We start from the raw sequence: 26,998 nt of genomic DNA, 5'->3' as shown, positions 1-26,998 counted from the left end.
ACGGTCATGGCCAATGTCCCCAGACAGACTGTCACCACGGACAAATGAAAGAAGAGGGAGGTGTGGTTTGGCAGGTACAAAAGCGGAGGCGGGACCGTTTGAAAGAGAGAACAGAGCACCCAAGTGACAGAGGCGTCAGTGAGGAGAAGGACAGCAGAGGGGAAGGTTGTGCCGAGACACGGAGTAGAGGAGTGCATAGATGAAGTAGACATACCAGCCACCTAGGAGTTTGGAAGCCGAGGTGTGCCTACATTCAAAGGAGAAACCAAGAGGAGAAAGCGATCGAACCGAAGGGGAGGAAGAGGCGAGTGAGACCAGACCATATGAGGAGCGCTGAGACTGGAAAGTGGCGATAACGTTGCATACGCAACCAACTCAGCGCCAGGTGTAAAAACCTGGCTGGCGAGTGAGTATTCGAACAAGCAACGTTGAATCCCTGTATAACCACTGCCTGAGACAACGCAAATGTATCGTGTAAATGCACAGTGAACTGGTCTAGATCTCTATAATTGCAGGCGGAGAGAAAGAAGAGAGAAGACGAAGACGACTGGCCTCAAACCCTTTCCCATCTTACCCCCACATATGGACATGCAGCATTACCCCTGAACAAACCGTGTTGAGTATCTTGAAGCACTTTATTGGCACAGCACTTTACTTGAAAAGTATTTGTTGCACAGAAACCCCCCATGCTAAGGAACCCTTGTGATTAAGCCCCGCGTAATTTGCACAACTTTATAATTTATTTTATAGTTGTTGTGTAGATTAATTGTGTTTTGTATGTTTATATAGGTTTTATTAGTATAGTGTTTATTTGATTGTTTTTAAGGCACAGAAGCCAATGTATTAGGGACCCAATAAATATGACTTACCTTTTTTTGATACACTGTATTCGTGTCCAGTTTCTTAAAGGGATATTCTCATGCCAGTGTTGTATTCTCAAAACCAAAAGTATTGAAACTTACCAGTTAACCTCGAACCTGTGAAAGCCTGAAGAAGAAGTTAAAGTGTATTCAAAGGGGACTTCCCTCTATAACAAAAGTGGCGTAGTCGACAAACAATTAGTTCAGATAGGACTCACAGTAATTACGCACCCAGCACTTTATTGTGCATTTATATTTTATTGTTGTGAGTTTTATTCTGGATTATTTATTAAAGGAGAAGAGTGCAATAGTACAAACAAATTGCAAGTCAAATGTGATACAATTTCGGCCCTGTTCACATATTAATAATAATAAGGATAATACATCCAATTTATATAGCACTTTTCTTGGTACTGAAAGTCGCTTTACAAACAAAAAGAACATTTTATTGAAAGAATAACAAGTTAGAAGGCAAAACATTTTGTACTTTTAAAAAGTGTGCTTACATTTAATTAAAAATATACTTTGCATAAAGTACACTTTGGATAAGTACATTAAAAATACATTTCAAGTATTCCATAATTTGTATATTTATTTTTAGTACATTGAAGTTGAACTTAATTACATATTTTTTTTAAGTATACTTTGTATAAGTTTATTTTTAATATGCTTTTAATTAAGTACAAAAATCCAAAGTATACTTTTAATAATATTAGTACACTTATATTATATTTTTCATATACTAAAGTATACTACTTTTTTACCTGGGTAAACCAACTAGGTATCAGTGTAAGTGTGAGAGTTCCAAGTGGGTTCCAAAACGTTAAGTATCAGAGTTCCAAGTTCCAGGGGAATGTGTGTGTGTGTGTGTGTGTGTGTGTGTGTGTGTGTGTGTGTGTGTGTGTGTGTGTGTGTGTGTGTGTGTGTGTGTGTGTGTGTGTGTGTGTGTGTGTGTGTGTGTGTGTGTGTGTGTGTGTGTGTGTGTGTGTGTGTGTGTGTATGTGTGTGTGTGTGTGTGTGTGTGTGTGTGTGTGTGTGTGTGTGTGTGTGTGTGTGTGTGTGTGTGTGTGTGTGTGAGAGAGAGAGAGAGAGGGAGAGAGAGAGAGAGAGGGGGGATTGGGAATACTGCAGCTGAGAGTGAGGAGTCTGCAGAAGTAGGCCTACCACTCCGTAGAGTGCAGTAGAATCTGTCCAGTGATCACAGAGTATTTTGGAATACTCACTGTCTCTCTAGATCCTGGTGGGGAAGCTATTTAGTAATCAATACATAAAAACATAAACTCCATTATTAAAGGTAGGGTAAGTGATATTTTTTGGTAATTTTTTTCAAAAAGTTTTTTTGTTAAAAGGTTAAAGTACTATATTCTGATAGTAATCATTGCTACAGAGCGTTTGTTCGGTCACAGGGGTCTCTCCAGCTCTTTACTAAACAGAATATAAATACATTTTCAGGTAGGTGACAACATTTAAGCCAATCAGGAGAGAGCACTGAAAATGCATTTTCTGAGAGCCGGAGAGACATGGGAGTCTCCTTTTACTGAACAAACACTCTATAGCAATGAATAATATCAGAATATAGAGCTATTTAACACTTATTTTAACAAAAGTAAATCACTTACCCTACCTTTAACTATTACACTAAGACGTATTCACAATTAACTCACATTGCAAAATGAAACAAACTAACATCCCTTAATTGAAAAGAATGAACAGTCTCACAGATTCTGTGTGAAACAAGCTGGGCACAAACATGTAATAGCTGCCCCAGTAAATCCACAATTGGGTCCTAGAAATCAAACACATCAAAACCAACGTAAGTTCCACTTATTTGTTACTCTTAAATGAAATTATGACAATGGGTGAGTTACCTTGCTTCTGTGGTTTGTATTGATTAGACCAGCGGTTCCCAAACTTTTTTGACTGTGCACCCCCTGTTACCTCCCGACCTAGCTGACATACCCCCCCCCCCCCCCCAACACGGAAAGGAAATAGATGAACATATATTTTTTATATATGCAACATATACTGTATGTTGATCATATACGTGACATATTATTCAAAATTGTCCGCCTGCATATATGTCTCTACATTATGTATATATCCATGTGGACATACAGTATATTTGCTATATGCAACTATATGAACCTTCATATGGCATATATGCAGCATATTTTCTGCATATACTTGCGATATATTGGCATATTCATATAAAATAACACCATAGCACCACCATTAGCCTTTTCATGTCACACACCACAGGGGGTGCACGCACCACAGTTTGGGAATCCCTGGACAAGAGGGCCGCTTTGCAGCTCTCACAGCTATGTTGCACCATATATGGCCATATATGGAGATCTCTATCTGTCAGACCTTGTCCCTTTTATGGGCATACTGTATATGGAGATCTCTGTATCTGTCAGTCGTTGTCCCGTTTATGGCCATATATGCTGACTGGTTTGTTAGGGCCTGATGCCATGATGATACATTGAGGTTAGACAACACAGTCCATATTTGGCCTGTGCTGCATTGGAGCACAAGTCCTTATATGGTTATGGCTGATCATGGTGACATGAGCTTGACGATGTGGTTCGTCCGCCTGCCCATCCTCCCTTAAGGCAATTTTAATATAAGATGATGTGTGGAAATATTGGGCCTTAAATGTACAGTAATTAAGGGGGGGAATTATTATATGTATTTATCCCCTCATTTAAGGAAATGTACATATGAAATGAAAAGTAAAAGCAAAAAGAAATACATCTAAAAGAAATGGTGGGCAGTGTTGTCAGGAGCCCACTGTTCCGGTTAGTTATGCAGCTCAGAGTGAAAAGATCAGCCGGCCAGGGTGGCGGCTTGTGTTGGTAACCGGAATACTAGCCACAAAACGCTCACGTATTTGTTTTACTGAGGATAAGGTCAGAAATAAATTTAGGGTTAGACATAATTTTTCTGAGGTTAAGTTTAGGAATAAGGTTAGGTTTTGGCACCATTTTACTTAGGTTAGGTTTAGGAATAAGGTTAGGTTAGGCATAGTTTACTGAGGTTAGGTTTAGGAATACCAGGTGAATACCGCCGGATTTGCCCCAGGGCGACTGTGTTTTGGGGCGAGCGTTTTGGTTTTGCGCCGCCCACAGGGTACAATATGGCGAAAATTGGCAAACATTTTGTGATTGCGACCGTAGGTCGCACTTACTACAGAAAGCTGCTCCAGGTGTCCGTCCGTCACTCCGTCACACACGTCACACTTTTGCCCTGCTCATATCTCCGCACCCATTGCCCCGATCCATGCCACATTTTGCACACACACTCCTTACCTGCCAAACTACACCCTCCAAGGACCCCCGGAGCTCCAGGGACCCCCAGCTGCCTCGGGGACCCCCAAGTGTAAAAAATGAGCACATGTGGACAAATTACCAAATGACCACCCCAACGGGGCTGCTCACGGGGCATTCCCGGGGACCACCCACTCCTGGTGCTCCAGAACGGATGCAAAAGTGGTGGCGCCCCCAGTGGAGGACCCCCTGCCACTGCAGCTCACATAAAATGCCGTAACTCGGGGGCTTGCCCCCCACAAACAATCCCTCCTTTCCCCTATAAACACACTCTCTCTCCCACACCACACACACACACACACCAACAGCTCAAACTATCCATTGCCCACACAACTAGGAACCAGTCGCCGTTACAGCCCTCTTCTGTATACATGTGACCTACGGTCGCTTATCTCCCTATTAGGGAGTCTTACTGGTTATTAGTAGTGGAGACACATGTGAAGGTGGAACAGTAGATGGTTGTCTAGCCAGAGCCATGAGCGATTTTTGTAGCAAGTTGGGAGAGAATTGGACAACTTCTCGGCTCTGATATAGTAGTCCGCAGAAATACAGGCTGGCCGGACTGGGATACGTAGCAGGATAAGATTTCAACCCTTTTCCTCTCTGTGTTCTGTGCACTTCTCATGACTGTTGTGGAAATTCAATAATTCCTTGTGAGAGAATGAAGTGTTAATACTGAAATATGGTTTCAATATATTTATTAATACAACAGATGACAATAATATAATGACAAAATAAGAATAAAGAGTATTAAACTGGGAAGGGAAAGTGATGAGAGGAGAAGAGAGAGGGGAAGATGTTCAGTGTCCGTTTGCCTCGGAAGGTTCAGGAGACTGACATTCTACTTGTCTGGGCTGACATTCTTCTGACCAAAACCCATATTCTCGGCATCTGAAATGGAAGGTCTCCTCTGCCAGACTATATGAAATGCGCTACTTCACTTCTCAGCGGCTGAGAATGGAAGGACCCTACTGGCCGTCTAAACATGTGCTCCACTCTCAGCGCCTGAGAATGGAAGGCCCACCTCTACACGCCGAGGCTACTATTACTGTTTTAGCCTGAGCCCCGTCCACTGATAACATAAGAAACACATACTTCAGTTACTGGGGTTACTAAACCTTGGAACCGTCTCTCTTGCTGTCTGCGCTAGCTGACAGAGGAACAGCTACTCAACCTTGCTGCCTGGCCTTGCTGCATGCTTACTGAGGGATAGCTGCTTAATCAGACTACTCTTAGAGCCATACAGAGGGTTTACTAAGCACACACTGAAACTAACAGCCTTGTTCACTGTTAAAACATTACATTCTCACACATAATCATACATATCTATCATAAGTATGATACATACGAAATGATCAAACGTGACATGTATATGCATAATAAATCAATAATCAATAACCTAAATAGGAACCTAAATTGTATTTCCATTACAATGACTGTGGCTTTTTTTCTGTCTCCAACCTCAAAAGCTGATCTGACTCTAGCTTGATTAGCTTGATTAGTGCAGGACCGCTGGTGGGAGGCACTCTTTTACTGCTTTTACAGGTTGCTGTATGGCTGGAACAGCATATCAGCCTGCCCTGAACTGGCCAGAACCAGATGTCACTCTGTCTCTAATATTTAGTGATTAACAGGTTTCTGCACCACTTAGTGGTTAGGTCTTAGACAGGATTACTGAAACATAGCAAATCCAGGTTTAGTTTCTGGGCAAAAACACACATTTAAGGCAACTTTATAGTTTGTCTCTTTATGTTAATGTCATACTATGTAATAGACCAATTATTTGTTTACAAACATTAAGACTGGACACACAGGTGACTGTTTCATGTTATCAATTCACAACAGATCCCCAAAGCTGCTGTTTTAGGGTGCGCTGGTTTTAGTTCATTCAACCCCCTCTTGTGTGTTGGCTAGTGGGGTGCGCCCTGTGAGACATACAGTATGTACTTCACCCCGCAACGGTATCGTATCGCGCACTGAGAACAGCTGACATACAAGCTCACAACCGCGTCGTGGATGAGACCGTTGTGAGCTTGGAGGTCTGCTCTTCTCAGCCGTTCTCTGTGTGCGACATCTTCGCGGGACAGAGCATAAATTAGGCTTGACGGGCTGCAGCTACGCGAACAAGAGCAGGTTCTGGTGCCATGATCACAGAGCGCCCCCTCCGTTCTTATGACAGCCACTGGAGGTGGGGTTTTGGGGACAACTGCTTTGCTATTATTGTTTACACACAACAGAAACCAAGGATTATATATTTCAAGAGCGATAGGTCACAGTAAAAATCCTAAGCATTCTTCCTCCACACTGGGAGAAAAACAGCATCTGAAAGTTTGATGGGATGCATTTTTACACGTGAGGCAGTTTTTACATTGCATCTTTTGAGCGGTGGGGTTCAGTTGGTGCCAGCCTGCGCACGCATACTGTTTCTTATCAGTGTGATGTAGTCTGTTAAGACGTCTATTCACTACATCATGTGTGTTACATAAGGGTCCATTTGGTTCTTACCGATAGCTGGAATACTCCAGCACAGGTGATTTGCATTTATATACAGGACAGTTGGCCACTCATCTACATAACATTGTTGTCCCGTGGTGTGTAGTGTCGTGTGGTGTGATGCTTTATATGTGTGACCTTGGGAGACTGGAAGAAGTGGCGGATACAGAATGTCTTGTGGGGAAGGCCTGGAAACGTCATGGTAGGCCCCCCAGAGGGCAAGAGGGGGGGCAGGTAGTGCAAGCTGTCAGTCGCGCATGCCGAAATTGACGTGCGATTGAAAGATGGTTGGAGAGTTGAATAACCTCTTGAAATCACGTGAAATAATAATAAGCGGTCTATTTATTTATGTTGTTACACCTTTTAGCTTAGATATTACAATAGGCTTTGCAATTTGCAATGAATATGGTCATTGGTCACCCTACTTTGATATGACTTACGTTACGAGATCAATCCACATAACAGGCAATACAAATTACACAGGGCAACGCAAGACAAAAAAACAACAACACTAAAACAATAACAGGCTAATACAACAAGTTTTAACCCCTGATAATGTCACCGTAATCCAAATAGTGTCTAGTTCTTTTTCAAGAACTAGACAGTCAGAGGCAGCATGCAGGCTGTCTGTCGCGGCCTTGAGTGGAGGGGGTCACAAACATCTTACCATGGCTGAAGTAAGGCACAGCTTCACTCAGGTTAGGCCTGAGCCTTCCTGTGCCTTCAGTAAATCCGCGCCTGAGTCAAGAGTGCACTAGATGGTCTCTCAAATTGAGGTGGACATTTGAACAATGAGTTTTTGTCAACAATTCAGAATGAGGCTCCTTTAGAGCCAGTATACAGTATGCTTTATCAGTGCATTCCAATGAGTACCCTCTTTGTGCAAATCTGGCTTTCACCTCAGATGATTTCTCCATAAAATCCTCAGTGGAGGAAAAAATTCTTCTCAGTCTGTAAAACGTACTAATAGGTAAAGAACTAATGAGGTTACCAGTGGCCAATAAAAAAGTGTTACAGTCTGTTTCCTTTTAGCGTCATTGTATAATCGGAACACTGCACTATTTGCAAACTGTCAATAAAGTATTCAATCAAAAATCTAAAGCACAAGCAGCGTATGTGATCCTGTACGGCTACTTGTAAAATAAAAGGAACTTTGTTATCTTGAAACCTTGGCTGTTGTCTGTCCTGCAACTGAGCCAGTCACAACAAGTGAATTGGGAAGAAAAAGGGTAAAAAATATATAAATCTTTCTGTCAGTTACATCGCTGTCTCACAATCCTCTCTCAACAGCCCTCCTCTTCTCTGTCGAATCTCCCTCATATTCTCAGGTAATTGATCCTCCCTGTGACAGCAGAGAGAGAGCAGTGAGCGCCTAAACTCTGTGATGCGAAAGAGCGGGGCGCCTGCGTTGACCAACGGAGGGACCGTGGTCAGACATATCAGCACGAGATGGCTGAGTTGTTGGTTAATCATACGCAGTTCCATCATGGCAAGAGCACAGAACATGGGCAGCATCTGCACAAAGACCATGAGGAGGTAGAAACCCACCGTAGACACAGCTGTACAATAGCTCTGTCGTAGCTCCAGGGCGGCCTTGTACGCAGCCCGAAACATCAGCAAATAGCAGGTGACAATGACAACGATCGTCACAATTATGATGATGGTAGACGGGCCGTGAAACTGCAGCATGTCTACAGACGTCAGCTCTGTGTACTTCTCAAACGTCAACGGGTCACATAGCAGTGTTTCAATGGGCTTGTTGTCGTGGCGCCACTTCCGACCGAAGAGAACTCCGTAATTAATATTTAAAAGCCAGACTACACCCCAGATCACACCCAAAGCACATCGAACGTGACCTGGCGACACGATCCTGAGGTAGTGGAGCCCGTGGCAAATGAAAATGTAGCGCTCTACCGCCATTAAGGCCAAAGTCATCTGGCACGCTAACATAAAACTGCCCATTATGCCCACAAAACTTACGCACCAGTAACTTAATGTTGCTGTTCTTCCCTGCAGTGCGTTGGGCAGCAGATATACACAAGGAGTGATGCCTATCAAAATATTGCACACTGCTAGGTTTTGCAGGATGGTGTAGTGCGGGTTTCTGGGATGTCTGTGTCTCACTGTCATATACAGGAGCCAGCAATTCATTGCAACAGATAAAGTTAAAAAAGATAAATAAAAGGTCAAAAATACTGCCACACGGGCTCCACTCCACGAGAAAAGTTCCCAGAAGCAACGCTGCCAGATATCCATAACTTGGTCACCTCTTCTTGATTCACTGCACACATTCACAGCTGACATCATCGATGGGTAATCCAAGCTAATAGAATATATACAATGCTATAATGAAAGCCAATGTTCTCACGTTAATAAAAATACAAATACAAAATTGGGGAGAAAAACGAAAAACAAAAACCTGACCAACGATGATGTCACTGGTAGGTTAGTCTGGGAGGCATTGCCTCGGAGTTTGGACAGCGGGGGCGCGGCCACTGCGTTGTGATTCAAATCAACAGCCAATGAAGAAAAGGGGGCGGGATCCAAATGCAGTGGGTGTTGCATCTAAATAGGATCGACGGGAAGCAATTTCCCCTTGAGAAATTTCGACCGCCATTGTTGTGTACTGCTGTTTGCCTCTCGTCGGACTTTTTACACGAGTTGCACAGCTCCAGACCGGTAAGAGGCGTGTCCGCTCAGATTCAGAGCGTAAATTACATCCCGCCCACAAATCCCAGGGCTCTGGCCCAGAAGTTCCTCGCCGAGCCGGCGAAAACTTCTGGGAACTCAGATTACTGGTAGGTGGGTTTCTGAAGTGTCCACAGCCCTCCTATGAGACACAAAATGGGTGAAGTCATCCTTTAAGTAAAAGTGTCAATATCACAATGTAGAAATAGCCTACTCTGTTACAAGTAAAAGTCTGGTTCTCAGAATTTACTAGTAAAAGTAAAAAAAAAGTATTGCCATAAAAATATATTTAAAGTAGTAAAGGTACTGATTATACAAAATGTCCTTTTACAAGTTTTGAAAATGTATTTTCAAATACGTCCATAAGTAAAAGTAAAATAAGCATTCAAAAGTACATGCTTTTTAATGTCAATGCATTGCTGTATTGAAATTTAGGATTTCCTTATTTTTTCAACTTACCTTCATATAGGTCCTCACTAATGGTCATTGTCTCCGCCAGGCCGAAGGTGTGGCCGAGACTATGTTTTCACCCCTGTCCGTCCGTCCGTCCGTCCGTCCGTCTGTCCATGTGCGTGTGGGTGTCCGTCCATCTGTGTAGAGCTAATCTCCGGCACCGTTGGCCCGATCGACATGCAACACACTCCCTGGAGGCCAGAGCAGAACCTTTTCACATGGGCCTGTTAAAGCATTACCAGGAGACTGGTACTTAAAATGCAAAACTATTTTTTGTCTCTGCCAGCCCGAAAGGCATGGACGAGACCGTGTGCCCGTCCGTGTGTGTCCGTCTGTCTGCAAGCAGCTAATCTCTGGTACTGTTGGCCCGGTCGCTGCGAAATTGGGTTACATGGCGGCTTTCCGACATGTCGCCTTTCCGACGTTAACGAACCCTATACCTAAACCTCACCCTAACCCAGGGCTGTCAAACTCGCGGCCCGCGGGCGTTTTGCGGCCCGTGGAAATGTCCATGGCGGCCCAGGAAATACTTTTAAAAATAGTAAATTGATACTACATCTAACAGACATAGATTCGGAGTTTACATTGCCTTGCTCTCCCCCACTTGCTGCAGCGAGTACCTCTGATGGCCCGCTATTGTCTCTTCCCAGCTGTGGAATGTTCTGGCTGATTGGCTCGTTAACAGTCTATTCAACTGCTAGTCGAGTAGTAATGGCTATACTCTTTGATCCTCACGCAGAAGTCTCTCTCTCTCTCTCTCTCTCTCTCTCTCTCTCTCTCTCTCGTTTTTTTTAAAGACACATGCATTTCTGGATTGAATGCTCCTTACAAATTGCACACTCCCTGGATACCAAAGCCGAAGCTCTGCCCTGAACTTTTTTGATACATTTTTTTACATTACTCCTACATATTTTGTCCAAATTTCCGTGAAATATTGCATGCACATTTCCACTAGGCCGAGGAAGAAATTGAAAATGTTCAAATTGACCTCATGGTGGCGCTATAACAGGCCGATAAGTGTTTTTACCTACAACTGCACCGATCGGCATGAAACTTTGCACGCACACTCCCTAGAGGCCAAGGAAAAACCTTTGCCCTGCATTTTTCACATCTGCCAACGTTTTTGCTATTACTACACACACTCCCTGGATGCCAAAGCCGAAGCTCTGCCCTGAACATTTTTTATATATTTTTTTATATTACTCCTACAGATTCTGTCCAAAAATCACGCACATCGGTACACAGTATCTCTATAGTCATGTGATCAAGACGGATGTGTCTGATATTTCATATTCCATCATAATTGGCTAACATTGGCTTCCAAAGTTTGCAGGATAGGTCTGTTTTGAAAAAAAGAAAAAGCCTCAAATCATGAACGCAGCGTGAAATTTTGCATGCACATTCCCACTAGGCAGAGGAAGAAATGGCACCCTTTTCACATTGGCCTATTATAGCGCCACCAGGAGGCCACAATAATCTACCATGAGCTTGTAGCTATTTTTGGAAAGAAAATAAACTTGGTGCAAATCTTTGAATATAAATATTTTAAAGTGAACATTTGAAACTCAAATCTTTGAGATATTTTGAGATGGGGGTCGGCGGCCTGTAAGTAAATTGTTGATTCTGGACTTGTTTAGATTTTCAGTATGTACAACTGGCTGCTGTTAATCTGTATTACTTTTCAAGCTGATTTATTTTGTTTCCAGAGTGCATGTTATCCTTGTGTGACCCTCAACACAGGATTTAAGAATCCCAGGCCTAAAAGAACACATTAAATTAGCTCGATTAGAGAAAAAAAACGAATAAAAAACTAAAAATGTTGTGATTTCGGCGCACGCGGGCACAATGCCCCTGGCCCTCGGCTTGGTACCCGAGACATAATTTGGCCCTTGGGGAAAAGTAATTGGGGAACCCTGATTTATAGCGTATAGTGGAGAATGAAAGGAAACAGGGAAAAACTGGTCTTAGAGAACCTAATCTCTAAAACAGCAGAATCTGCCACCACTGCCCTAAACATGTAGTGTTGTTGTTAGTAGGAATAAGCACAGAAGCACCCGGGAGGAAGAGGACAAAGAAAGTGGAGGAGCCAAAACGAGTTCCTGTTCACAAACAGAGGGAGATTTTTTTTTTTACTATATTTCCTATTTCTATTTTTTACTAAATGGGTTCCCAGATTGTAGAGAACCAGACTTGAGTTGCTACTGTACTTTGACCTGATTTTTTCCATCTACAACCAAGCCTCTTCGTCAAAAAATTGGTGCTCTATACTGTACAAGCTCACAATGTGTCGCAATCTGCTATTTTTGGCAAGTAGTTACATCTTTTTCAAACAAAACTAAACTGGAGAGATACCCATACACTGCCACTTGCACGTTTCAAGAGAATATTTATTGATGCAACAACAATGTTATGGTCGTGTAGACCTTCCTCAGGTTTCATTCAAACAGGCTGACAACATCACTAAATACATTTCAGACAGGTATAGACAAGACATCCAATCAGAGACCAATATGTGATAATCAAAACAGGAGACCATCTTGTGCACTCTGACTTCCATGGGTCTCCCAAGGTCACACTCAGACAGACCCTTTTGAGTCCTCTACCACAAGGCAATTATCCATGTGGCAATTGTGCCAAGTGTGGTAACACTCACAAGACCCCCTGTTTTAATCATCCTCATACTGACGATCAACATTATAGTTCAACTTTATAATAACTTGTGTTTCCACCCACGTTTGTGTATATGATTGACTTTTAAGATAGTCAATGCAACTCTGCCCTCAGTCCCTGCAGTACCCGCATACCTGTCTAATTACCTCCAAAAAATCACTCACAACCACAATACTAGAGGGAGGGCTAACAACGATCTGATACCACCCACCCACAATACAAACTTGGGTAAATTCTCCTTCTATAGCACTGCCACTGAAGTGTGGAACTCATTGCCCCCTTCCCTTAAGACTTGTAGCTCGCTGATATCCTTCAAGAATGCTCTGAAGGTTCACCTCTCAGGAGGCCAAAGGCGGAGGTAGTAGTTACCACTGCTACCTTAAACAGGCGAGAGGTGATCACCCCCCGGCCTTTAAGTTAACCCCCCCCCCATTTTTTACATATAGTCTTTTCCATTTCCCAATTTTCTTTCCCCCCCACTTGTACTTAATAGTTTTGTTTTGTTTTTTAATTATTATTAACGTGATGATATTAAATGTTTTTAAAATTGTGATGATATTAAATGTTTTATATGTCTTTGAATTGAGCACCAAGGACCTTCAACGGAAACAAGGCCGCAAGGTCTTTTTTGGAGTGTTCCTTTTAGACAGTTTTGTTGTATGTACTTGTGCAGTACTGCTTGTTTTTGTTCTTATGTGACTGTACTTGTACCATCCTAAAAATGCTTGTTCAATAAAATATTCAATCAATCAATCAATTCAATGTCCATGTGGTTTGGCATACATTGGCAAAACTACTAGATAGTTAAAACAGAGAATGAGTCAACATACAGTGAGAGCTCTATTCGTAGAAATGACCGTGGCTATCCTGTTGCTATTCACTTTAATGACCTTAAACATCACATCTCTACTTTCCGCGTTATTGGCATAGAACAAGTGAGCCTACCCAGAAGAGGTGGTAATCACGACCTTCTACTAAAACAACGGGAAGCTTACTGGATACACACATTACAAACCCGAAAGGGCTCAACAATGTATTATTATTGAATGTAATGCTATCAATGCTATCATTGACATTGACAAAATAGTGTCATTAGGCGACACGATGTGCCCTTCCATTTCTTATCTTTTTCTCCTTGAACTTCTTGGCCTATTCTGTATATGTGGTACCAAATTAATTCACTCCTTTTAATTATATTTTCCACTCGGAAAAACAATGGGACTAGGACATAGTGAGGGTTGTCTCTTAACAATTGTATTCGTATTTTTATTTGTTTTGTTGACTTTCTTGTATTTATGTGGCATGAAATGTTTTCCCTGTATTATTGTTATTTTGTATTTTCAATGATGCATTAGGATATCAGAGGCACTTGTGTACTGTACCTTTAACCCTTCCATTGTGTTTTTCAAGTATAAATATGTAAAACGTACCCTTTACATTTCTATATTGGAACAAGGCTTCATGATATCCTCAGAAACAGCTATTTTAACGCAACAAAATTAATTAGATATATTGAAAGATGAAACCCTAACCCAACATAATATTTTATTTGTGTTTACATGGATATGAATGCATAACAAGTCAGCTATGAGGTGGGAGAAACAAATAAATGAAAATAATGATTTTTGTATCATTTTGGGCTGAGTTAAATCACAGGTCAAATTTGACCTGCTAACACCAAAAGTGTATGCAGGTTTTTAACACAATGCAAGGGTTAAGGTCACGTGAACATTGTCAGCACAAGCTGTCTCTTGTTTTGATTATCACATATTGGTTTCTGATTGGATGTCTATACCTGTCTGAAATGTATTTTATGATGTTGTCAGCCTGTTTGAATAAAACCTGAGGAAGGTCTACACACGACCGAAACGTTGTTGTTGCATCAATACATATTCTCTTGAAACATGCAAGTGGCAGTGTGCGGGTATCTCTCCCTTTTGATCTTATACTGTTAGACCCTTACGCACCTGCTCTGAAAAAAATGGAAACTAGATCAAAATAAATTCATAAAATAATGGAAAAAAAGCTAAAACTAAAACTATAATGACCCTGATAAGTAGCCTATACTCACGGTTCTTGCTGTTGATTCTCCCAGAGTGAACAGAGGTGGAAACAGAGGTGCTCTGATGTCGTAGCGAGAGAGCGCTTATCTAAATGCTCCTTTCCCCAGTTAGTTTTCAGAGCATACTGTAATTCCCTCCCACACCCATTGAACAGTAACAGTTTCCATATAATGCACATTTGAAATGTTCTCAAACATCTTTGCGTAGCAGGATGGGCATTGGTTCCCACACTGCCCACGGCCCATACTCCGCCCACTCATCAGGCAGCGCACCTCCTGCCCGTGTTAGCTGTCTGTCTCCGCTCGTTTGTGGGTGCATGTTGCCACGCTCTTCCTCGTGGGTGCATGTCCTCATCCAACTCGTGTCCTCTAAATCAGGCTGTCCCATTTGGCTTACCCCTGTGGGGCCAGAACAGAAAAAAGTCGTGACCGTGTCGATCGACCAGAAGGACCCTTGAGTGACGAGACAATCAGTCGCCCCGAGGTGGCAGACCGAAGTGGTCGGGCAGGGGTGTAGGCATCAACCATAGCCCGGAGGTAGGAAGGAGCTGTTCCTTTCACTGCCCTATAGGCTAGCACCAGGGTTTTAAACTGGATCCGAGCTGCTACGGGGAGCCAGTGTAGAGAACGGAGAAGGATAGTTGTGTGGGAGAACTTGGGGCGGTTGAACACCAGACGAGTTGCAGCTTTCTGAACAAGCTCCAGAGGTCTGATGGCAGATGCCGGAGCACCAGCCAGGAGGGAGTTGCAGTAGTCCAGGCGGGAGATGACAAGAGCCTGGATGAGCACCTGGGCTGCCTTCTCCGTGAGGAAGGGGCGAATCCACCTGATGTTGTAGAGGAGGAATCTGCAGGACCGTGTCACTGATGCGATGTTTGCCGAGAACGACAGTTGATCGTCCAGGGTCACACCCAGATTCTTCGCAGTCCGAGTTGACGTCACCACAGCAGTCATACTTTGACTATTCGGAAAAAGCCGATCTACAATGTGATGCGTTGTGAGCTTGTAGATCTGCTATTTTGGAAAAAGCTTGACAGTCTTTTGAAAGTGTGAGTACAGGTACTGAGCTGGTAGATCTGCTATTTTCTGAATATTTAAGTACTTTTACTTTGGTACTCAAAGTATATTTTGATGCTAAAACGTTTGTACACGGCAAGCTCCAAACCCCCCCCCCCCCCCCCCACACACACACACACACACACACATACACATACACCCCATACTCCACCGCCACCCCACATGACATACCCCCCTCTGTCATACAAACTATACAAAAGAAAATCCAATCTACAATGTGATGCGTAATGAGCTTGTAGATCTGCTATTTTGGAAAAAGCTTGACAGTCTTTGGAAAGTGTGAGTAGAGGTGGCGGCAGTGGCTCAGGGGTAGAGTGGCCACTAGAGAGGCCGGATGGCAAGTACGAGGTTCACAGTTCTATCCTGGGCTCCCCCAGAGTTAGTGTCGAAGTGTCCTTGAGCAAGATGCTGAACCCTTAATTGCTCCCGATGAGCAGGTGCCTTGCATGGTTTTCTCCGCCATCGGTGTAAATGGGTGAAATTTTGATGCCAATAATTTTGTACATTTCAAGCTCCAATTTAACACTATTGGTGTGCATTGGTCAACATAACCCACAAAACTCCCTCCACCCCCACACACACACACACACACACACACACACACACACACACACACACACACACACACACACACACACACACACACACACACACACACACACACACACACAGACACTTTAAACCATAGTAATTAGCTAATCTACAAGCTCACTGGAGCCAGGGGGAAGCACCCCGCACCCATCACTCCTGCTCCCTATACCCCTCCATCCCCTTACTACCATCAGCTATTCAAGCAGGTGTTTAACTGATGACAATTAGGAGAATGATAACAGGTGCTCTCTCCTGATCAACCGGAGGCAAGTCTGCACCCACACACAACACAAAGACAGAGATACCAAGTCAAACTGAATTTGTACTTTTTATAACTACATTTTTTTGGTTTTAAAGCGAGCCCACATTGTTTCTTCAGGAACAATATTTCTAGTTACTTTTTCACATTTTGCAAACAACTGCCAATGTCAAACTGCAAAACATACATACATACATACATCTGGTGTATGGCTGAAGCATTGCATTTCAAAAACGAGTTTCCCTTGTGGATAATAAAGACATCTAATCTATTACCATTTGAGAGTGGTCATTTTCAATGCAAAGCATGGATTACGCACGAAGGCAGGCTCCTCCTGAGCTGAACTCTGTGTGCTAATAGTTTCCATGGACATACTGTACATACGTATATGCACACACACTTGAAAGCATACACGAACACATTATGGGAACACATTACAAGTTTGCATGTAGCCTGCAACTCATTCAATGTCCATCGGCCTTGAAAGAACAAGCGCAAGCTCACTTGGATTGCTCTGAAAGCAAGCATGAGATTGGATAACAAGCTGACAAAAGGATGGTGACACTTCATGTTCTGAAGAAGCAAATACTGTGTAAGAGGAATATAGCCTATATACAAATACAGAAAGGTACAGAGAGGATACATACAATACACTTGGCTGGAAGATAATAAGTCATGAACATGTCATTATGTTTGTTTCTGCTTATGTTTTGTTGTGGGAAGTGAATAAAAGCTTTATGAGAATCTTTTGTGGTGTCCATCCTTTTGTTGGAGTCTCCAACAAAGAAAAAGATAGGAGGACAATAATGACACTATATATAATGTCGATGTTCTACAAGGCACATAATTGTAAGGTGTTGTGTTGCTTAGGTTACTGGGAAGTGCAATATGTGTACACATGATATGTTTTTCGCTTATGGGGGCCTCCTTATTCTTTTCTTAATTACTTTATCCTTGTTTTTATTGTAGGACTGACTGACCTGACTTTGACCAAGTTTTTTTTATTGTTCTTCAATGTTCAGTGCTCTTCTTTTAATACTGTTGTTGTCTGCAGAGGTACCAAACAATAAAGCTCTTATCTTAGGTCATGACACTCAAAAAACACTTCAAAATAGCAAAAAAATGCCAAAAATGAATAGGCAAGGTCGACACGCAAAAGGTGATCAAGTTTACATGTAGCCGTTAAAACTATCAAAATTACAACTGTCTGGCCCTGAGGGTGGACTAGATCTTCCCAATATAAAGTGGTATCAGGCAGCTGCACAATTCCGGTTTGTAGCGGCCTGGTTAAAGGGTGACCAGCCTTCAATTTGGCTAGATATTGAAGCTGCACAGTGTGATTGTCCTCTCCGGGATCTCTTGTTTCTTACAGACCCTAAAACAGTGAAGACATTTTGTAAAAACCCAATTGTTTCCAACACGCTTAGGGCATGGAGGGTGGCGAGACTCCTGGAGGGCCGAGCCAAAATGACATCACCTCTCACCTCAATTCAGGGGAACCCAGATTTCCCTCCTGGCCTTAATGACCCTGGGTTTAATTCTTGCGCCGACGCTGGTCGCGGGTCGCGGCCACCGGGACTCGAGGGATACGCCGGGAGGAATACCGTCGGAGGCCGCGCGACGTGCCATTAGAATCGGGTGCCGATCGGATCCCGCCTTATTGATACGTGCCGTTTTGATTTTAGAAAATAGGCCCCTCCCACTAAATAAATAGGCCCCTCCCACAAATTTAACGGGCCAATCATATTGTCACGTCACTCCTGATATCGCTTTTATTTCATTTTGAGGGGATTGATCAACCCAAAAATCATGTTTTTGCATCAAACGGTTACATTTTGTGCATTTGTGGCGCCCCCTATGGGTCAAAGTGGAAATGCTTTTGGGGATTTGTTGAATAAACCATCCTCGACATGAGATTCAAATTTGGGATTGACTGGACGTTTCGTTCGCATCTTTTGTAAGACAGGCCCCTCCCGCCTGTTTTAATCAAAATTCCGCTTGGATATGTTTATCGCATGGGTCCATAGATCATGTGTACCGATTTTTGTGAGATTTGGACAAAATCTGTAGGAGGAGGAGCTAAAAGTGTGTTTTGAAGAAAATTCAAAATGGCGGAAAATCTATCCAGACGGATATGGGGAGTTGTTAAGGTGAATCCAGGGAAAAATACATTTTGATTTTACGACCTACAGTTCAAGAGTTAAAGGCCAAAACGTAAAGTGGGCTGTTATAGCGCCACCATGAGGCCAACTGGTGTAATATTTGTTTCAATAATTTGGCCTCCCCTCCAAGTCTTGTAACTCTAGCCCTTACGGTTTCCAAGAAAAAAATACTTGAATTTGAGTTTTTTCATTTTCCCATTAAAGTGGATGGGGAAATTTAATGCACTAATAAATCAATATCAATTAAACTATGTTACCAATGTCTTAGCAAAGTACAAGTGCACGATTCCCGGTGAAGCCGGTCATTTTGACATATGGCACGAAATTGGGGAAAAAAAACTGTGGGAGGAGTAGCAGCCCGAAATAAAGTTTATCTAGAAAGAATAGAGTCGGTAGAGTTCTGGGCAACCACACTAAATAGCAGATACCATCTGCAGTCTACAAGAAAATAGGCAATACAAATACTCAAGTAAATTACAGATACTAAAAGGACACTTCATCCATTTTCAACATATCCTCGTACAATTGGTCCTCACTAATGCTCATTATAATAATATTATAATGAGCATTAGTGAGGACCAATTGTATGAGGAAAGACCCTTTTAAATATTATGGTGCCATTTTTGTCTACTAGTTCTGTGTCTCAGAGGAGGGCTATGGACAGTTCAGAAACCCGCCTACCACTGACATCATCATTTGGGAATCCAAGCTAATAGAAACGGCAGGCTTTCTATTCCTGGGTAGTTGGCATGCTACATTATAAGCCATTGCCTCTCGCATTGATAAAATAAAACAATTGAAATCTTGTTTGAATGACCAAACCTGCCTACCGATGATGATGATCACACACACACACACACTCACACACACACACACACACACACACACACACACACACACACACACACACACACACACACACACACACACACCACTACAGGCAGACGTTTCTCAAATTATAGGAGGATGGTCATGTTTTGTGCACTGCCCCCCCTCACCCACTGTAAGATAGAGTTCTACTTTGGTTCACAGAATATTGAACATCACCATGGCACATCTGCAAGAATGTGGGACAACCGAGTTCCGTTCAAGCCATTTATTGTTCCGTTGCACACATGAGCATTTTATGATTGGGCAAGGAGGGCAATAAAACAATTGAAATCTTGTTTGAAATGACCAAACCTGCCTACCGATGATGATGATGATCTCACACACACACACACACACACACACACACACACACACACACACACACACACACACACACACACACACACCCACACACACACACACACACACACACACACCAGGGATGCAATGCTCATGGGACGGCCTTGCACGGCGTGCAAGAACCTCTTTGAACAGGAGGACGCGTGTGCACGCGCGTACACACAAGAATGCGTTCCGCTCGATCCGTGCACCGAGTACCCTCCTGGCTACTTTTTATAACGATAGCTCAGGTTGTTAGGTTTGTTCAAATATGTGAGAACTTGGCTGAGAGCCCATCAGTCAGCTGAGAACAAGAGAGCGAAAAAAGCAAAGCCAAAATACAAGCCCCAAACCAATTGGTGGAGGCTTGCTTGACTGTTTTGAAACTACTGTTGTGATGTTGTGTATGTTGTTCAATCTCTGAAGCTTGTTTTTTTTTCTCAAAATAAAGTAGTTCAAGTGAACACAAGTTGTCTGATTATTTTAAGTTTGCTTTTGTGTTTGTGTGTACAACAATTTCTTCAATTGAATTAACTTAAACTAGAAAAGTAAATACAAACTAAATTAACAATGTAACTAAGACTACAATTCGGCTATACATTGTTCACTGATAGTATTTGATTGCAACTATATAGTTTAAGGACTCTTTCTCTATGATTTATAATGACCAGGAACAGACGTTCCTGAGACCATGTATACCAGGGATGGACTGGGACCAAAAATTCGGCCCTGACATTTTGACCCAGACTGGCCCACCACAACCTGCGCGCAGATACTCTACCGCCCCACTCCGTCGAGGCACATACAAATGCACATTCCCTTAACACATTGACTGCCAAGCCCGTAGTCCTACGGGCCGTTAAATCCAACCGTTAAGTGCCAAGCCCGTAGTCCTACGGGCCAAGGTCTTTTTAATGGTTTACATTAGATTAACCCCTCAGGCACTTTGTTGGTTAATCTCTTACATGAAAATTACGTAGAACTAAAAAAAAAAAAAATCTGAACATGTGATCACACAAAACATCATCTAAAGCAGTGATCAGGCTCCCAAACCTAAAGTTTAATCCCAGCGATCTCTCTCTCTCTCTCTCTGCGCTGCAGTAATCAACAAAGCCGCATGGCAGGTTCGTTGTGGAAGCGTGTGCACATCACATTCCACGCTGGTAATGTGCACGCGCATCCATGCACTCTGACTGCCTGTAATCACTGGATATCAGCAGCTGGCTCTATGGGGGAAGGGAGGGTGTGCACGTCAATGCTCGCACTCGTAATGTAATAAAATAAAAACATCTGAACATGTGATCACACAAAACATCATCTAAAGCAGTGATCAGGCTCCCAAACCTAAAGTTGAATCCCAGCGATCTCTCTCTCTCTCTGCCTCAGCTGGCTGCAGTAATCAACAAAGCAGCATGGCCAGGTTCGTTGGGGAAGCGTGTGCACATCACATTCCACGCTGGTAATGTGCACGCGCATCCATGCACCCTGACTGCCTGTGAAGGGAGGGTGTGCACGTCAAGCTCGCACTCGTAACGTGCACCCGCAGCAGCCTTTCCCACACACAGGGACAGATCATAACACAAACACACAGCATGTTACCCCTTTGATAAACTGACTGATCGTGCCGCCAATATTGTTGTTTTGTAAATAAAAAATAAAAACTCTTCTGGATCCAGGTCATTGTGACCTCAGATCAAAGCCACTGTGGAAAAATAACAGGTGTCCTGAGATCGGAAACCTACAAAAAGGGCACGCGCGGAGCCCTCTTTCTGTGCATTTTCAAAAAGTTTAGTAAGAGCCGATCGTCATTGAGAGAGAGAGAGAGAGATATAGATAGATAGATTGATAGTTTGATAGTAGTAGTAGTAGCAGTAGCAGTAGCAGTAGCAGTAGTAGTAGTAGTAGCAGTAGCAGTAGTAGTAGTAGTAGCAGTAGCAGTAGTAGTAGCAGTAGCAGTATAGTAGTAGTATTAGTAGTAGCAGTATCAGTAGCAGTATAGTAGTAGTATTAGTAGCAGTAGTTGAGAGTTGTGATCGAGTGAACGAGAGATACGAGTGTGAGATACGTAAGTTAGATTGAACGAGAGATACGAGTGTGAGATACGGTGAGTGAACGAGTGAATTGTACGTGAGTTTGTGTGGGAGAGTTATATTGAGTGAAAGAGTGAATTGTTTGTACGTGAGTTTGTGTGTGTGAGTTGATATTTTGAGTGTAGTAAGTGTGAGTGATATATATATAAATCCTACTGAGTTTTATATATATATATATATATATATATTATAGATAGAGAGGGCGTGGAGGTAAGATATAGAGTGCAGTAATAGGAGTATTTATAGGAGAGGTGATCGGCGTTATAGGGAGAGAATAGGAGAAAATAGGTGGTAATAGAGAGGAGATAAAGTTTATATTAGATATAGTGTACTGTGAGAGAGTAGCTATGGTAGGGAAAAAGCGCAAGAACACCCCCGGACCTGGTCAGCAGTCCATGGAGAGGTTCTTGGTTGGGGCTGGTGCAGCAGCCTCCCAAGCTCCGGTGGTTTATCCTCCTCCTGTGGACCTCCAACCAGGGCCGAGTGTCGGCACCCAGGACCGCGAGGACCTGCCCCCCGGCCGTAGGAGCGATCCGAGCAGCATGGTCCTTCGTCCCCGTCCTCCTGCGAGCCCTGACCGGGCCGGGGCCGGTGGCAGTGTTACGGGGAGCGAGTTGGGGTCAGGGGTGGAGGGATCCAACACCGACGCCGACAGTGACAGTAGTGGTGCCTCTGAGGGCTCGGCTTGGGAACCGGCGGCTCTCAGTCGGGGCAACAGTCCTTTTTCCAGTGGTAAGCATACTTTTTTTATATCGTTTTATGTGTTACAAGTTGATTTGATCGAGTTGTATTCGTTACTAGTTCATCTGACCGTGCGTTTAGCTGATTCAATGCAGAAAAGTAAACTATCGTCGTTGCCAGGTTTGCTATACCATGGTTCACATGACGCTAGTATCTGTTTCAGGGCTAGGTCTGCTAAGCCACACTGGACTTGTTTTTCTGTAAATCTGCTTGGAAATGATGGTAATTGTGGTTGTGATTTTGTAGATGGACTATTTTCACCTTGTTTTAGATATGTTTGAAGTGCCCATGTGGCCTATACTCGGCTATTCGCTTCTTGTGGGCTCGTTTTCATAGACCTGGTTGCTTATTACTTTCCCACGATCTGGCAACATAGACGACAGGCTGTGGCCCGATTTTCGTTACTGTATGTGGCTGCGGTTCTCAACCTGTGGTTCGTTGGCCACAACGGAGCGAGCCTCGCACAACGCCAACTGAATAAAATGAACAGATCTACACGCTTTTTGAGCTTGTAGATCTGTTCATTTTATTCAGTTTTCTTGTAGGGGGAAAATGCCAGCTGCATGCCCCCTCCCTCTGTCTGCACATTATGGCTGTCATAATATAAAAGACATCAAAGCATCCGTTCAGGTCAGGCCACATAATAACAACAACAAAAATCCTGTAGGTCAAAGGGGTTTTGTTTTTGTTATGTTGTTTTTCTGACCTGAACTGAAGCCTTTGATGTCGATCAGGCATGTCTATTTGATCTCATATGTGCCTTTTGTCAGTCGCTCTGTCTGGATAATGTTTGCTAAATGCATAATATTCACCAAAGTATTTGAAATTGTATTGTAGATGCTGAGGAGGAGGTACTGGTGGGTGCTCTGGAACTGGTGTCTGCCATGGATGCAGATGATGATGATGATGATGACGGTAGTAGGGGTGAGTGAATTGTCAATTATAGCACATGAATGAAAAAATGCTAAAACCAGGGTAATGGTAAATGTATTCTCTCATATTTATTTATTCAGTGTATATATGCATGTGGTCTGTGGATGATAAATGCTTTGCTAAAGATGGACATAATATCTAAAAAAAAGTATATGTTATGTTACACAGGGTCGCATGCTAGTGGTGAGGAGGAGGTGGAGGAGGGAGCAGTTGGTGGAGCGGTTGGTGGAGCTGGTCGTGGAGGTAAGAATTATTATCGTGTGTGTGTGTGTGTGTGTGTGTGTGTGTGTGTGTGTGTGTGTGTGTGTGTGTGTGTGTGTGTGTGTGTGTCAAAGAAAAAAGTATTTTATGGTAATGATCTATTTCTATAATTCACAGGTGGTGCCAAGGGCAAGAAGGACAAGGGTCCTCCTCCTGTGTGGCATTCCACAGGATGGTGTCCTCGGGACATCCCCTTCACAGCTGGGACTCCGGGTCCTCAAAACGCCGCTGCTGCTCTGCAGTCTGATGAGCCCGTGGACTTCTTTGAGCTGCTGCTGTCGGATGAGTTGTTGGAGGAAATCCGCACTCAAACCAACCTCTATGCCGAACAGAAGCCGGACAGTGACAAGAAGTATGGCAGAGCAAAGAAGTGGAAAGCGGTGGATCTAGACGAGCTCAAGCGCTTCCTGGGGCTCTTTCTTCTGACAGGAATCAGCCAAAAGCCTGAGATCGCCATGTACTGGTCCACTGATGAGTACGTCGAGGCCGCCGTCTTCCGGAAAGTGATGCCGAGGAACAGGTTCCAGGCCATTTTGAGCAACCTCCACTTCGTGGACAACAGCATCCCCCGCCCTGTACCAGAAAAGCCCGAAGACGTAGACAAACTCTGGAGAGTCCGCCCAATACTGCAGTCCTTGCTGGCCAATTTCCAGGAGATGTACCTGCCGAGCGTGGACATCAGTCTTGATGAGGGAATGCTGTTGTGGCGGGGACGCCTGGAGTTCAAGGTCTATGCCCCACAGAAGCCGGTCAAGTACGGCATCAGGTCGTACATTTTGTGTGATTCAGCAACAGGCTACCTCCACAACATGCTGCCATACTGTAAAAAGAAGCAGACACTACCTGTCATCATAACAACACTCTTAGGCAGTTTAGCTGGATGTGGATATAGGCTCTATATGGACAACCTGTACAATTCAGTGGATACGGCCATTATGCTCCTGAACAAGAAGACATACGTCTGCGGGACCCTGCGTAAGAAGCGAGGACAGCCACCAGCCATCGCAGATGTTACCCCTTCAAAGCTGCCACTGGGGTCCACCATCTCTCGCCACTCCAGGGACGTGATGGTACTGGCATGGCGAGCCAAGAAAACAAAAATCGTCACGATGATCTCCACCTTGCACCCTCATGACATGCTGCCCGTGTCCAGGAAGGAGAAAAAACACAGCAAGAAGGTGGTCGAAGAGAAGCCTGTGTGTGTTATTGAGTATAACAAACACATGAACGGGGTCGACAAGCTAGACCAGAACCTCAGCTATTACATGTGTACCAGGAAAACGAGGAAGTGGACAAAAAAGTTCTTCTTTTATATGCTCCAGATTACCCAGTTCAACGCCTATGTGATCTACAAGGCCAGGCACCCAGCCCAACCCAAAATTCAGAACTTCTACTCGTTCATCTTGGCAGTAGTGAAGTCCTGGACCACCCGCGGGAACATTGGGGGAGTGGCCCGTCCTCAGCAGGGTAGGAATGAGGCCCCGCCTGCTGAGGAGGGGTCCGAGGAAGAGGATGAAGACGGAGAGGAGGGGTCCGAGGAAGAGCAGGAAGACGGCGCCGCCCGTCCTCAGCAGGGTAGGAATGAGGCCCCGCCTGCTGAGGAGGGGTCCGAGGAAGAGGATGAAGACGGAGAGGAGGGGTCCGAGGAAGAGCAGGAAGACGGCGCCGCCCGTCCTCAGGAGGGTAGGAGTGAGGCCCCGCCTCCTGGGGATCGCCCCGGAGCTGCCCGTCGTCAGGAGGGTAGGAGTGAGGCCCCGCCTCCTGGGGATCGCCCCGGAGCTGCCCGTCGTCAGGAGGGTAGGAGTGAGGCCCCGCCTCCTGGGGATCGCCCCAGAGCTGCCCGTCGTCAGGAGGGTAGGAGTGAGGCCCCGCCTCCTGGGGATCGCCCCAGAGCTGCCCGTCGTCAGGAGGGTAGGAGTGAGGCCCCGCCTCCTGGGGATGCCCCACGTGTTAGACACCCATTGCCACCAAACGTTGACCCCGAGTCCAGGCTGAATGACAGACTAGATCACGAACTGATCAATTTCCCCAAAGCAAGTTCTGCTAAGAAGTACCCACAAAGGTGTTGTAGGGTTTGTTCCCGATCGAAGCTACCGTCAAAGAAGAAGGACGGGAAAAACATCCGGAGTGAGACAAGCTTTGAGTGCAAGTCCTGTCGTGTGCCCTTGCACCACCAATGTACACATCGGTACCACACTGTAAAAGACTACTAGAGTGGCCTCGAGAGCCGGGTGAAGGGTAGACGCACGTTGATCCGCTCAGGGTGCTGCAAAAAAAAGAACTTTATTTTTGTTTATTTATTTGCGCTGATTGCACTCAATTTATTGATTTGAATGATTAGTATTTATTATTATTTGATGTAGTTACATTTACTTTGAAAGCACTTTGTGAAGCAGCTGCTACTATGTTGTTCAACCTACCAACCTCAACCTGCCTATTCATACTGCTTCATGCCAGGCAGATATTTTACTTTTATTTATTTATTTTGCTCTAATAGCACCAATTTGTTGTTGTACTCCCTAGAGAAAAAAAAAAGGCAAGCTTGTAGATCTGCAATGAATGTAGTATTGACATTTTGAATTGTGTGGGCAAAAAGTTTGGAAAATGACGCTCTCGATGAATATATTGATGTTGCACATCACCTTTGAATTGTTATTATTTATTATTTGAAAAAAAAATGAAAAAAAAAAAAATATTGTGAAAAATGTTGTTTGAATTGAGCACTTTGGAGCGAAACAGAGCAATAGATGTACAATCAAAAGCATTTTTTTTTTATTTTTTTTATAAACAAGTATTGTTTACATGACTGATGTCAATGAAGGCCCTAAATAAATTTGAAACACTTTTGAAATCAAGTTATGCCTCTAAATGTGTGTCATTTACTAAAACGCTCATATCTCAGCTTCTGAAGAAAAAGGCCTCTTTTTGGTGAATACCAAGCTGTATTCAAACTCCTCTAGCTAAAGAACAGAGCATGGTATCAACTCACTTTCTTTTCCAGATGAAAGAAGAGATTCTAAGCTTTTTTTTGAGATATTCTATGTTTTCATAGTCCTAGTACAAAATGTTCTGTGGGCCCTCAAAAATGAGTCAGAATGGTCAAAAACCTTGGCAGTGGGA

The 26,998-nt window shown here is 43.7% G+C and overlaps 2 protein-coding genes across 2 annotated transcripts in view; one reads left to right on the top strand and one right to left on the bottom strand.

Annotated features, from left to right (window-relative positions):
- LOC311049831 (galectin-4-like) overlaps positions 1-26,998 on the bottom strand; it is a 459,606-nt gene that overhangs the window by 236,514 nt on the left and 196,094 nt on the right. The window lies entirely within an intron of this gene.
- LOC311050476 (uncharacterized protein) lies at positions 22,291-26,091 on the top strand (the record flags this gene model as incomplete). The annotated part of the gene is made up of 4 exons (XM_084064560.1): positions 22,291-22,675; positions 23,522-23,608; positions 23,786-23,860; positions 23,996-26,091. The coding sequence occupies 4 exons, from the start codon at positions 22,291-22,293 to the stop codon at positions 26,089-26,091; spliced, it is 2,643 nt and encodes an 880-aa protein (XP_083920686.1).

The sequence above is a fragment of the Gymnoscopelus microlampas genome, assembly GCF_963454915.1.
Source record: "Gymnoscopelus microlampas genome assembly, chromosome: 8".
Classification (NCBI taxonomy): Eukaryota; Metazoa; Chordata; class Actinopteri; order Myctophiformes; family Myctophidae; genus Gymnoscopelus; species Gymnoscopelus microlampas.
Note: the sequence above shows the minus strand (reverse complement) of the source record. Positions and strands in the feature narration are given on the sequence as shown.